The sequence below is a fragment of the Chinchilla lanigera genome, unplaced genomic scaffold (assembly GCF_000276665.1).
Source record: "Chinchilla lanigera isolate Chin_1 unplaced genomic scaffold, ChiLan1.0 scaffold00022, whole genome shotgun sequence".
Lineage (NCBI taxonomy): Eukaryota > Metazoa > Chordata > Mammalia > Rodentia > Chinchillidae > Chinchilla > Chinchilla lanigera.
Window position 1 is genome coordinate 1,489,687 of NW_004955423.1, and position 15,281 is coordinate 1,504,967.

Genomic DNA, 15,281 nt, shown 5'->3' on the forward strand with positions numbered 1-15,281 from the left:
AAAAAAAAAAAAAAAAAAAAAAATCACAAGAAGCTAAATAGAATATCATTGATTCAATATAAAATTATACCAAGAAAGAGAAGTAAATATGTTTACTGGCTTCCAAAAAGCCTACAAATACTATTAAAGTTTTAGCTATATAAAATTATATACAAGCTTTCAATTCAAAGATCAGGAATGAATGGTAAATATGAACTAAATGCTTCTCTATGGCTAGGTATACATTTTCCTAAGCAAAATGCCATTAAAAATAATGTCAATCACCAAGGACATTGGCACACACCTATAACCTCAGCTACTTGGGAGGTCTGAAAGTTCAAGGCAAACGTGGGGAATTCACAGCAAGACACTGACACAAAATAAAAAAGGACTGGGGATATAGCTCAGTTGTAAGGCACCACAGGTTTAATTAGAACCACTGCCAAAAAATAAGTAACCCTCAATCAATTAATTACCTTTTTAAATAAATTTTTCCTCAACATTTTTTTTTTTTCATTTTTGGTTTTTTGAGGCAGGATCTCACTGTGTAGTCCAGCCTGGGCTAGAACTCATGGCGACCCTCCTACCTTAGCCTCCCAAGTGCTAGGATTATAGCATGTGCCACCATGCCTAGATCAATTTCTTACATTCACTTATCACAAGATTTATTTTTCTTTCATTTTAGCAAGAAGGGAGGAAATTCCACATTTGAAAATAATTTCTAGACTAAATGCTTATATAACATAATCTACGTTATGTACAGTAAGAATTGATGTTCAAAATAACTCAAGTACTCTAAGGTACTCAGTCACAAAATATAAACAAACCCAGGCGTGGTGGCACACACCTGTAATCCCAACACATATTTGGGAGGCTGAGGCAGGAGGATAGCTTCAAGTTCAAGGCCAACCTCAATTACATAGTGAGTTCAAGGCCAACCTGAACTACATACAGCAACATCCTGTCTCAAAAAACCAAGCCAAAACATTTATGAGTATGGGTGTCTTTATGTATGTATATATTAACATTCCTTGTTTAATGACCTGTTTAAAGACTATTCAAACTTATTCATCTTTCTTGGGTAGAGTTCTATACATCCGGTTTATAGAGTCTCTATTTTTGTATAATATACTTTATTTACATGGTTCTGTAATTTTTGCTGACTGCACTGTATAGTACATTACTGTAGTTTTATGCTCTGTTAACATTACAGCACCGCATCTGAGTTATGCAAAGAAAAGTGAAGTCGTGAAGTTGCAGTGTCTTTTCATTTCTTTTTTTGAAAAATATACATATTATATACAGTTCTTATTTAGCAACCAATTCATTTAATGACCTAGTTGCAGAAACGTTAAATGGATCATTAAACAAGGAACGTCTGTGTTTATATGTGTGTATGTTTTGTCCTGGTACCAAAACTAGAACTCAAACTTGCATTTGCCAGGCAATTGTGCCGTAGAGCTATATCCCCAGCCATATGTGTGTATGTATGTATTAGTATATTTATTATATACTATTTCCTACATATTACAGTGTTTAGAAGCATATTATAGGAAAAATAAAACGAAACATTTTGGTAACATCAGTTTAGGAACAAAGTTCAATTTTGCAATTCAAGTCCTATTAACCAAAAATTTACTAATCAAATCATGCAAGGATATTCATTATTTTTATGTCTTTATTTCGTATTTAAAAGTAAACGAAATGAAAAAGACTGAACACACACCACAGATGGGAATAAATTTTCTGTCTTTATTATTAAAGTCCTATCTTAAGATCTAGGTATAATTACCATATAATGATGTAAAAGATGAATAACAGAATAAAAACCTGAACTCAATCTGTCAGTAACTAGTCTGCAAAAGAAATAACTAATCTAAGAAACCTGAATTCTTTTCCTATTTTAATTGAGAAACAAAATTGAGAACCTACTATAAATCACTAAATGTAAACACTTGTATAAAGTAAAATTTAATTGTTCCAATTTTCCCTTTTCTTCCTTTCTGTTTGCTTTGTTTTAACGATGCAACCTAGGGTCCCATACATGCTAGCCAAGTGCTCTAATCTGCATCTAACCTAATCTTCATTCCAAGCCCCACTTTTTCTTATTTCTAAAACATTAATTTTATAAGTGTAAATCATAAAAATACGTATTTGCTAAAGTAAATTTTTTCTACTACAACATATCAGAAGTTCAGTTCAAGAAGCGATACCTGACATTCATAAACTAAAGATTACAAATTTTGCTTTCTTATATTTTCACTCATAAAAACAAAACATTAATGTTTACATTTTTGTAAAAAACGATAGCATTTAAAATAAATACCATTTGTTTTTATTTTGGTTTTTTTTTTTTTTTTTTGGTTTTTCTCCGGTACCGGGAACCGAACTCATGACCTTGCGCTTGCCAGGCAGGCGCTTTGCCGCTGAGCTAAATCCCCAGCCCCACCATTTGTTTTTATATGTGTACCCACTATCGAAATCAAGTAGCTATTGCAGAATTTCATCATGTGAAACATAAAATGTATCTGCATATAAAGTCCTGGAAGAATCTCGCTATTAATTTTAAAACAAATGCATTACACAGCATTAAACATTAAGATGACCGTAACACTATAGATAATACTAGAACTTTACCCCTGATTTTTCTTACTAAAATGTATCCATCTTAGGCCGGGCATGGTGGAGCATGCCTGTAATCCCAACACTCAGAAGACTGAGGCAGGAGGATCATTGCAAGTTCGAGGCCAGCCTGGGCTACAAAGTGAGCCCAAGGCCAGCCTGTAATGCATAGCAAGACCCTGTCTCAAAAAGACACAAAAAAGGCCAGGGATGTAGCTCAGTGGCACAAGCACCTACCTGGCAAGCCCAATGTCCTGAGTTCGATTCCTGGTAACAAAAAAAAACAAAAACAAACAAACAAGGAAAAAAAAAAAAAACAGGAGGCAGAAGCAGAAGGACCACAAATCTCGGAAAAAAACAAACAAACAAAAAAAATTAGTTCACCATCAAGGGCTGGGGATTTAGCTCAGAGGCACAGCACCTGCCTGGCAAGAGTGAAGTCATGAGCTCAATTCTCAGTACCGGGGTGTGGTTTGTAAAAAAATCAAAAAGACACACAAAAAAAGGACAAAAAATGTACCCATCTTAAGTTATCTACCGTCTCTCAAACTTCATGTAAAAGAGACATTTAACAAAAAAAAATAAGAATTAGTATTGCAGTTCAATATCTAATACTCAGAACATCTTATATCAAATTTCAAAATATTCCAGATGTAATACTTGAGTACTGTATCCTGTAAGTTTTTATTTTATGCAACTGATCTACCAACTAAATAAATGTACATTATATTCTCACTCAAGCCCATAATTACAACCTAAAAAAAAAAAAAAAATCCTCAAATGCTCCTGATACACTATTTTTTGTCTGGTTGGTTGGTTTTTGTGGTGCTGTAGATTGAATCCAGTACCTTGTATCTACCACTGAACTACATCCCTAGCCCTTGATTTCCTACATAATATAAATTTTATAAACCTCTATCAAAACCAAAAATTCAAATGCAGAAATTCTTCCAAAATGTCAACTCCGTTTGCACAGTCTCTGCCTCAAAAAGTAATGCATAACCAAAATGCAAACACCTAATAATATCAAATTTATTTTTAAATTTTCACATAAGAGTAGTTAACCATCTGTATTTTAATAATTCTAAATAAATACTAAAAATAAGGTAACTATACTGAGTTTTTTTCCTCTTTGTACTTAGTTTCAAAATCTTTTTCAATGGACATGTATTATTTTTATATTCCTTTTTATTAAAAAAAGATAGTTTGAAAAATGAGCATAACTGGTTATACTTCACAAATAAGCAAAATATGACATTAGAATAAAAGGGTAAACTCTTAACTCAGCTAGCTTCACTCTATAACTCATTATTCTAATCCTAATATTGGATGCCACCATTTCTGGGAGTCAGAGATAGATAAGGGATATATCTATCTCTAGGATATATCAATATACACAGTATCAATATATATCAAATATATCAATATATACAAAGTATCAACATATACAAAGTACCAATATATACAAAGAATGTTGATTATACCTCTAAGTTGATACAAAACTTAAAAGGAAGTCAAACCACAAGTAAGACATTCAACACAAATGATTTCTCCCACTAACTCCATGACTTTCACTTCAGAATATAGAAGAATGTAGTGTTTTACTTCCTCCATCTAGTTTTCCAGACAATAGGCAACAAATACAGGAGAATGACAGAGTTGGTTCTGATATAATTATCAAAGATATTTCTCCTCAGAACTAAAAATAAAATTCTACCTTAGCTGTGTGATTTATACCTGTGTCTTAGTTGTTGTTCTACAAAAACTAAAAGGTCATCGACTAGCTAATGAGGTGAGCTCTAAATACCTACCTCTCCAGGGTGCAATCTATCCCAGTTTTCATTAATATATGTCATAAGCTCAAGTTCAGAATCAAAATATTTCTTCTTGTGAATAACACTTAGGTTGTAAAGGCATAGGTGTGCTATATCTACCCTGAAATTAAAAAATAATCAAAATACATGAGAACAATGTGTTTGGTTTGGTTATTTTTAAGAAATCACACACTTTCTTTATAAAACCAACAACTAAAAGTTCAAAGTGAAATGCTAAGATGACTAGAGGGTCAATATCCTAAGTCATATTTACAATATAACATATCACTGTACATGGAAAAACTGGAAAACATTGAATACTTACTTAAGCTGAATAGTAACTATAAATTGAAAATGTACACAAGAGGATTTGACATGTCAAGAGAAAGTAATTTAAATTCAGGATTGTTGTGTTTTTACAACTACATATATACTACAGAACAAAGCATACTTTACCAAGCTTTATTTTATCTGATTCATGAATTACAACAAATCTGATCCTAAAATATGTGAAACAAAACAAAATTTTGTGAATGCTGTATCTTGTGAATCTCCAGTTATTAAGTCATCACAATTCCCACACATAACAATCAACTACACTGAAACTGAAGCTGTCATATTTAATCTATGTCTTTTTCTACTGGATGATATCCTAAAGACACAAAAGAACTAGAAACACAAGAATTGTAAGATCTAAAAAATGTCTGAAAACTACATTTATGCCATTCAATAATGAATAGCTTATTAATCAGTAAGAGTGGACAATCACTGGTGAAGGTAGCACAGGCTTGAGGATAAATAAAAGAAATAAAACTAGGCTTAAAAAACAATCAGATTTTATTTAAGCAAAGTCAATATGTGCATTAAGGTTTCACTTCATAGGTTTAAGAATATGGCTATTTTTTCCCTTAACAGAAATGTTGGGGCCAGGGATATAGTTCAGCGGCACATGCACCTGCCTGGCAAGTGCAGGATCCCAAGTTCAATTCTGGGTACCAAAAAAAAAAAAAAAAAAAAGAAATGTTCACGCTTACCACTGTAATGGTAGACGTTTGAGGTATTCTGGTCCAGAACTGCAGACAGAGCAAATAAATGTATAAAATCTGAGAACAAAAAGAAAAGTTTCACATGGGTAATCAAGCACATACATGAATTTCTTAACAATTACAGTGAATAGTCAGCAAATGAAGATCCTACAGTTGATGTAAGAACTGATACTCAAAGTAAAATATAATTTTAATTATGACACTGTATGCAATGTAAGGAATTTCTTTTCTAACAACAAATAAAGAAATAGCTCACATCTAGGGGGGAAAAGGACAATATTTAACCATTAGAGGCCTTTAAAGTGCACATAGACTCGTATGTATCCGTAGTCTACTAATGGTTTGTGTGTGCAAAGAATTATGATGCTTACATCATATATATTGTTTCACTGAATTCTCATTATAACCTGCTAAGAAAAGTCCAAAGGAGAGAAGGTAACGCTTCAAAAAAAAGATAATAATACTTAAGACTCAAACCCAGGTTTTTGTTTTGTTTTGTCTTTTTGAGACAGGGTCTCGCTGTGCAGTCCAGGCTAGCCTTGAGCTCACTTTGTAGCCCAGGCTGGTCTCTACCTTGCAATGATCCTCCTGCCTCAGCCTCCCGAGTGCTGGGATTACAGGTGTGTGCCACCACGCCTGGAAAATCCAGGTTTTTTAAGGCCAAATGTATGCTCCATCTTTAATTTTTTTCTTTCTAGAGCCCACTGCTATTCCAGATAATCTTAATATAGAAAACAGATCGATTTTAGAATGGTTTCTTCTCCCTATCACTGGGGATTAAACCCAAGGTATTGTGTGTGACAGGCAAGTACTCTACCACTAAGCTATACATTCCCAACCCTTTTTATTTTGATGCAGAGTCTCACTAAGTTGCCCTAGCTGGCCTCAAACCTACAATCTTTCTGCGTAAACCTGAGTAGCATGTACCACCACACCTGGCTATAAAGTCTTTGTATCTAAATTCTGTTTTAAAAAGAAAAGAAAAGAAAAGAAAAGAAAAGAAAAGAAAAGAAAAGAAAAGAAAAGAAAAGAAAAGAAAAAGGTCCTGTGGCCTTTTCTAAATCATTGTCATTCAAAGTATAATCTAAAATTATGCTATGTGCTTAAATTTTTTAAATTTATTATAATAGGGACACAATGCCATTCATTAGTCCCCTTCCCAAAAAGTTCTCCCTTGCTTCAAACACATTTATACCCTCATTCTCGTCACTTTATGAAGCTATTCTGGAAGTCCTTTTTTATGATTGTTATGGCTTATATCCACATGTCCCTCCAAAGCCCACATCATCATGGGTGGGGCTTTTGGAAGTGAATGGATCATGGGTATGTAGTACTGGTTCAGTCCATTGATTGGCTGTGGGAGATGGACTTACTGAAGAGGGAAAGCCCACCCTGAGTATGGGTGGCACCATCCAAAAAGGCTTGTAGCCTGGATGGAATAAAAAAGAAAAGCAGAAGATCTGCTGCTTCTTGCCTGCCATGCCATGAACTGCTTCTCCTCTGCCATGCCCACCTGCCAGGCTGCCTTGCCTTAAAGTCAGCCGATATGGACTGAAACCTCTACAAACTGAGCTAAAATAAACCTCTCCTCCTTAAACTTGTGGTGTCCAGAATTTTGTCCCAGCAACAAGAAAGGAACTAAGACAATAAATGTCTTTAGTAGCAACATCATGGCTACCTTGACGTTCTAAATCAATTCAAACTGATTGCCTTTCGTAGTCATTTTGACTTTGTGAATCCATCAGAAGTCACACAGTGCCACATCCAATGAATAAAGTAAATGAAGATATACCAGTTTTTCCAAGCCTGCCTTTTCACTGGATGGCACTTGGTAGCAGCATTCACCTTATGTTTTACCACACCTTGGAAATATGCTTCCAGACAACTTCCAGAAGTGCTTCAGAAAGTGGCAAGGATGGAATAAGTGTGTTCAAACCATGAGGGAAAATTCTGAGAGGAAGTAATACCAGTATGTCATTTCCTAATACTACCTGCTTTTAAAAATATAGAATTTGCTATATTTGTTGGTCACTCCTTGTACGATCCTTTTAAAATTCTTTAAAGGGAAGCGCCAAAGAGAATAGTTTTGACCACTGTGAGGCAACAGAAGTAACTGTACTCACCAACAGTACTTAACAGCTTCTGGGAAGTAAGGGGAAGGGCTTTTTGGAATAGTACAAAAAGGACAAAAATTATGTGTTTTAAATATACTTTCAATATTTTCCCTCTGAAATGACTCCTTTATAAATTACTGTTAAAACTATTTTTAGAAATCTGAAACTGTGAATGATTACAATTTAAAAGCCACAAAAATAATCAGTAAAGTTCAAATGCGTTCTTACCTATCTCCAAATAGCATTGGCTTTTGAAGGCATTGCACACAAGCTTCATGAAACCACTGCTTACATTTGCAGCACTGTAGCATCTTTAAATACCAGCTATAAGAGAAAAGTTAAGATTAAAATACTACTTCTAACGATTTAAAAAGGTTTATTTTTTTAAACAAAGTGGTGTTGTCCAGAATACGGTTCCCACTACAATATTACATTTCTACTATATTTAGTGTGCATTTTTTCATTCTCAAAAAGGTTTCTAATATTGGCCATTTCATATGTCCTCTTTTATTCATAAGGACTTATAAGCTCTTGAAATATATATCTATTTCTAATCAAAAATTCCTGGCTCCTACACTAGTAAAGAACCTCTCTCAGAGCACAAGACAGCAATTTTCTTTTTCCCCTTGGTAGTACTAGAGATCAAATCAAGGACCTTGCGCAGCCTAAGTACATACTCCACCAGGTTGTTCCCCATACCTAGCTCTCTTCTCCACTCCCCCTGTGCAATGCAGGCCTCACTGTGTTTCCCAGGCTGGCACTGAACTCCTGGACTAAAACTATCTTCCTATCTCAGCCTACTGCGAAGCTAGGGGTAGAGGTATACAGCACCACATGCTGCTATAAGCCTGGAATTTTTTCAAGTCAATTTTCTACACCCTAGGAGAGGTAAGACTATGAGGTTAAACCATTTGCTCTAAATGCCACACAGCCTTAGGCAGCTTTCAGATTATGAACATTTAATTCTATCTTTACTGTGTTGCTATCAATCTAGTCTAGTAAAATAAAAAGAAGTGTTGTAATTTATAAACTTGGTTAACATATTTAGAAATCTAATCTAAAGCCGGGCGTGGTGGCACAGGCCTGTAATCCCAGCACCCATTAGGCTGAGGCAGGAGGATCATTGTGAATTAAGACCAGCCTGGGCTATATAAACTAAGCTCAAGGCCAGCCTGAACTGAATAGGGAGACCGACTCAAAAAGACAAAAAAGAAAAGAAAAAAAAAGAAATCTAATCTAAGACTATCAAGTATAAAGATCTTGCTCTGTGTCAGGTTTAGCTGTTTCATTATACAGGTCTACAGATCTGTTTTAGATGGCTAAGGCTGCTGAAACTACACCTTCATCAAAGAAAGACCTCTCTTTTCAATTAGTACACAGTTTTGACATGGTATCTTTTCCTTTTTTATAAATAAAGGACATTATTTTCAAATATTATCTTTTCTTCCAACACAGTAATTGCAAGCACATATAAGCAAAGGCAGGACACGTTTTATTTGTTTTAACATTATGATTTTATTCATATTTATCATTTCAGGCTAAACGTTTCCACATGATCAAAAAGCCCTCTAGTAGATCAGGACAGTCATTTATCAGATGACTTTGAATACTACTTTCCAAATACTCTGCTACATGCTGAAGCTATAACGTTAACAGTATCAGACACAGTTCCTAGCCTTGCAGTTTATAAAAAATGAAAGATCTGCCTCATGTTTATAATTACTTCTACCTATTTTCAATGCTTTAAATAAAATACTGGGATTAAAAGAGGAAAGATTAATTTCTAAGCCTGTTGATGGTGTCTCTTTTTCGGAAATTCTATATAATTAATAGGATATATCTTTTCATTAGTATATGTCTGCAGTACATAATAATTACATTCATTGTGGAGAATTGGTACATGTGCATAATACATCTCAATTCTTTTTCCTTTCCCTCTATCCCCCTTTAAATTTTTTTTGTTCTCTTTATAAATAAGTGATTTTTTTAAAACTAGAAAGAATATTTTTTAATTTGCAAGTGACCAAAGCCTGAAAAAGGGCTAAAAGATGTTAGCTTCCCATAAGATCCGAGATGAGTTAGAATGAGGAACTAAAAATTCATTTATTTATATATGTGCTTTCACCATCAAACAATGTGTATGTTCCAGTATTCTCCTACAGAGCAGCCTTGTCTACAGAGTCTAATAAGGAAGACAAAAGCAACTGGTAATTTCAATAGGGTTAAACATGAAGCTATCCTCTCAATGTTAAAAAAAAAACTACAAGTACATATGGTACAAACTGGCTTAATATTAGCTTATTAGAACCCCTCAATATAAATAAAGAAGAAAATTAATACAAAATGGGAAGATAAATCTTTCACAAATGGGGAGGGGACCAGTAGATGGAGGGAAATGAGCGGAAAGGGGAAGGGGATAAAAAAAGAATTTAGATGTATTATGTATATGTACCAACCCCCCACAGGGAATAAAATCATTATGTACAGCAAATATATATTAATAAAAAATAATAACTGAAAAACACCAAAGAACTAAAGTTATTACTTGTCCACCTACAAACCCAACATGAACCCAAAGATTATGACAGGCTAAACAACTACGGATTTCTTTACACAGCATTAGAAGCATAATGCCTACTACTGTACTCTAACAGCTCCTTAGGTCTTTATATTCTTTAGAGACTATTTCTGGAAACATTACATTTTTCCAATCATGATACCATATATCATTAGAAAGAAATAAAAACAAGGAAATCATGTTATAAAGAATATTCACTAGTGATGGGAGATTTTAGTCTGCAAAAAAGAAACATCATTGCTACATGGGTCATAGAAATAGGAAATAAAATTGCTGGATTAAAATATTTTATAAGTTGCTATCTATTACACATAAAGATGTATGTGTTTAGTTTCAAATGCAGAATTAATACCAGCAGTCAGAACTTATAATTACATTTCTGCATATTCGTAATAAGAACTGTGGCTTATTGATTTAGCAAACATTTAATGATAAAGATTAATAAAATGATATATCCTTAAGTATGCATATACTATTTACCAGAATGGTCAACTTAAATGATCTCCTTTTCTGATTTTACTAGTTAATAATGATAACTGGTGCTTCTAGGGAGTACTAATGAAAAAACAAAACACATAAAACATGCATACCCTCTAGCACTTGCTTGTATATACAACTAATTTCAAATATCCTGATTTAAATATCCTGGTTATGAAGTCTTGTGGTTACCAAGCCTCATGTAGAGATATGATTCCTGTGGGCTGGGGATTTAGCTCAGTGGCACAGCGCCTGCCTGGTAAGCATAAGGTCGTAAGTTCGATACCCAGTACCAGAAAAAAAAGGAAAAAAAAAAAAAAATAGAGATATGATTCCTATTACAGACCTCTAGTAGCTGAATGTTTTTCAGTTAAAAACTTAGAAAAACTGTTCAACAGTTTCTTCTGAAAACAATTTGTATATATTCACAAGAAATGGAATATGTACAGGAGAACAGTTAAATTATACTCTTTTTAAACAGTCTATGAAAATGTCCTACCTTGATTCTGCAGTTTAACCAAAATCTGTCTAGTACTCTTTCATTCAAATAGCAATATTAAATGTACCAATTTCTAAATGGTCAATCACATTAAATATGACATGCAATGGAACATCTGCAGTAAATGTGTCCCATCTGTACAACTGTTTTGTAAGGTACACAAATATTTACAATTTATTTTAAATTTCCAGAATAACCAACCGGGTATGGTGGCAAATGCCTGTAATCCCAGCATTCAAGAGGCTGAGGCAGGAAGATCACTGTGAGTTCAAGACCAGCCTGGGCTACAAAGTGAGCTCAAGGCCAGCCTGAACTGTGTAGCAAAACCCTTCTCAAAAGACAAAAAACAAGAAAACAACAAAACCAGAATAACCAATCTTGTAAAATTGTTTAACATATGGATATAAGCAAAACCTAGATAAGTATTTTTGTGTGTGAAACAGTATTATATTTTCTACCCTACGCTTCTTACTAACCCTTTTATGTATAACTTACTATCACTCCTATAACATGATCAGTAGGAAAAACAAACAAAAATTACTAATATAGCATTCAATAACTGTATTTACTTACTCTCCAGGGCCTCCACAATAGCAGTAACACTGCTGGACATTGGTTTTATGGCCTGCATCCCATTCAAGATCTGCCACACTATAGGGTAATGTCTGCTTCATGACTTGCAATGCTTTGGCATTTGGTCCTTTCTTAAGTGCACCACCCCTCTATATATTACAGAGAAAAATTATTTTAAAAGTGATTGATAAAATTTTAAATACAATTCTATAATTTAAAAATGTCTGGCACTTCTGAAAAAAACTGTACTCTAAATTTCTATCACATCACAAACTGTCTAAAAGTCTCTATTTATTTTGTTGTCTTCCTTCACATTGTGCCCCAATTCCCATGCCACTGCCATAAGGGAAAAATAAGTACAAGTCACTTAAGTATCATCCCTCAAACAATAAGTAGCAATTCTTTCTAACCAGTACAGAGTATTTATTTCATTCAAATGAACTTCCAATGTACACAATCATTAAATTGACAGTGCCTTTCAAACTCTACTTAGGGCTTTAGCCTAAAACACTTAAAAGATACCTTTGTTGTTGTTGCAAAAACACACTGTCGACAGAGCCATTTTTCATCTGAATCAATCACACTGGAATCAATGTGAGGTGTATGACACAACTGATGATACCCTTAATATCAAAAAAAAGCATAAAGCAAATTCTATTTTATTAATAAATATTGCAAAACACAATTTCAAGAAGGCATGCTAGTACTAGTTTCCTTCATTAAAATATTTATAATTGATGAAAAATTTCAAGATAAAAGTTTCAAATTACCAATGTAAATGATTTTTAGTCATTAATCTTCAACAGGGTCAATTCAGTATATAACAAAATTTTTCCACAAAACTTAAAAAAAAGGGGCTGGGGATTTAGCTCAGCAGCACAGCACCTGCCTGGCAAGCATGAGGTCATGAGTTGGATTCCCAGTACCGGGAAAAAAAAAAAAAAAAAATCACTGTTTACCTTGGCCACATTTATCACATATAACCATTTCATTGGGAGCTTCTGAATATTCTTCTTGACATATTGTACAGACCATTTCCCCACTTCCAGTGGCTCCTGAAATATTTAAAACACATGCTTAAAAAGTCATAAAGAACTCCATAAAAAGCAAAACTACGTTATGACTTGGTGGATAGCCCATAGAGTATTTGTCAACTAGATCATAATGCCTCAAAGAGGCAAAGTACTGTACACAAAATGCTCTCTCCCCATCTCTCTCTGTTCCCTCTGTTCTTTACACCTTTAACTTAAGATATCTGACTTACATTCATAACTTAATCTGCTTTCTCATATCAGGCATAACTTGAATTGTACTCAGGAAGCATCTCTTATTTCTCATGACTCAGAAGTCAGACTAGGGGATAAAGGAAGTTTTGTGAACACTAGAGCTACCCTACATAATATATAGCTACACATATGTATGCTTTCATTCATCCTGCATGTCTAATATCAGAAGACTAAAGGAAAAAGGCAAGAAAGATATGTAAATCATCACTTATCTCTCTAGCTGCAGAGTATTATTATTTCATCTCTGAAATCTAGAAATATGGTGTACAGGTACCCTTCAAGAATCGCACTGCAACAAAAACTGAGGGTTCAATTTATTAATTCTATTTTTAAGAGAAATCATTTTTTCTTTAAACAGTTTTTAGTCTACAAATATAAAAAACTTAAGACTAGGATTTTATCACCCTAACACAACTTTTATTTTCAGTATTTTATTTTCCTATTTCAGTACAGTCAAAACATTCACTTTATTTATAAACACTAATAAATATTTACAATTTTGTGCCATGGGCCAGGCATTATGTTAGGCTCTTGACACATTGTTTAACCCTACAATGTATTAGATAAATAACATCCATAGAGAAGAACAGAGGCCCAGACAGATAAAGTAACTAATCAAAGGACCCTCAATTAGAAAATATCAAGGTTAAAATTCAAACCCAGATGTGCCAGAATCCATGTCTCTCCACCACGAGATGCTTCCTTTCATCAACACTATGTAATATTTCTTCTATCAAAAGTATTTCACACAGTTTTCAAAATTATAACTTCTAAAGCTGCATAATATTCCATCTAGTGGAAAGAACCAAATTTACTTCATTACACCTCTATTTTGGGGTATATAGGTTACTAACTGTTGTTTTATCTGTCCTCTGTATTTTTGTTTTAGTCTCAAAAACATATTAACTCTCTTCACTATACTTGGTCCCACACGCACTTGTTTGGGTGGGGCCTTTCTTGGCTTCTGGGATTTATGGTTCCAATTAGAATAACCAGACTGAACCTAGGACCTATGAGTCCAAATCTATAGTTCTATGGAAATGGAATAACTGACTAGCCTGGGATAGGTGTCTCCCCCTAAACCATGTAGACCAGTGAGGAGAAAGGCAGTTCTTCAGAAAAAGGGGGTACTGATCCCTTAAACAATATGTATTCACATCAACAAACAATTCTAAGGACCTGAGAAGTATATTTACCTGTGAAGTCCAAGTACATCTGTTTTAATCAACAAGTTTACAAGAATCTTCCTGTATAGCTTAGTGGGCCTCTAGTCTCCCTTACTACAAAACCCATCTGAGTAAAAAGTCTTGGCCCTTTCATCTTAGAAATATCAATTTTCCTGTTAAGATAAACCTACAGTAAAAACATTTGTGTAGTTTTTAAAAATGATTTATGAATAAACTACTAGAACTGGGTTTATTAGAAATATTAAAGAGTATAAATATTTTTAGGCATTTAATGCAACTACAAAAGTAATAACTCAAACAGAAATTTACAGTACCAAGAGTAATATAGAAGTACTGTGTATCTTTTTTGTATGTGTGTGTGTGTGTCTTTTTGAGACAGGGTCTCGCTCTTGAGCTCAGGCTGGCCCTGAGCTCACTTTATAGCCCAGGCTGGTCTCAAACTTGCAATGATCCTCCTGCCTCAGCCTCCCAAGTGCTGGGATTACAGGCACAGGAGTACTGTATATCATTTCACAAAAACAAAAATAGCATTAAGTGTTACAAACCCTTTTAAATTTATGTAATTATCTTAACACGGTATGTATCTCCTTGTTATGATGCTGCCATGTTTTTTGACTACTAGTATGGTTGTATTATTCCATATGTGAACCTAAAAGTACCTTACTAAGTAAAATTAATGTATTAACACACATCTAGGGCCTGGGGATTTAGCTCAGCGGCAAAAGCGCCTGCCTGGCAAGCGCAAGGTCGTGAGTTCGATTCCTGGTACCAGAGAAAAACCAAAAAAAAAAAAAAAAAAAAACAACACACATCTATATCTATCATGACTCGCCTGATATACTACTTGAGGCACTTGTTGGATAGGACTCCTCACTTTCACAACTTTCTAACTCTACATAAAATAGTTTTCTTTTCTGCCACTTTTAAAAAAGATAGGAAAGAGGGAGGGAAAGAATGAGAGAAGGACAAAACAAACAAACCTATATTAAACCTGCAAGATCTTACAGAAGATTTTTTTTAAAAAGCTCAAAGGGACACACAGTGAATGAAAAGGAACAGAAATATATCACATGTCTCAGTCCCACAACAGACAGACTCATGTTTAC

At 34.1% G+C, this 15,281-nt stretch overlaps 1 protein-coding gene across 17 annotated transcripts in view; it reads right to left on the bottom strand.

The window, feature by feature from the left end:
- Mtf2 (metal response element binding transcription factor 2) overlaps window positions 1-15,281 on the bottom strand; it is a 64,585-nt gene that overhangs the window by 20,189 nt on the left and 29,115 nt on the right. For 15 of the 17 annotated variants that reach the window (XM_005385030.2, XM_005385025.2, XM_005385023.2 and 12 more), the window contains 6 exons: window positions 12,662-12,757; window positions 12,225-12,325; window positions 11,703-11,851; window positions 7,804-7,899; window positions 5,450-5,518; window positions 4,413-4,536 (listed from right to left, as the gene is read on the bottom strand). In XM_005385030.2, the coding sequence (XP_005385087.1) occupies window positions 4,413-4,536; window positions 5,450-5,518; window positions 7,804-7,899; window positions 11,703-11,851; window positions 12,225-12,325; window positions 12,662-12,757 (635 nt within the window). Of the gene's footprint in view, window positions 1-4,412; window positions 4,537-5,449; window positions 5,519-7,803; window positions 7,900-11,702; window positions 11,852-12,224; window positions 12,326-12,661; window positions 12,758-12,966; window positions 13,609-13,647; window positions 13,775-15,281 lie in introns of those variants that run through there. The other 2 variants (XM_013514412.1, XM_013514411.1) reach the window with 2 other exon arrangements.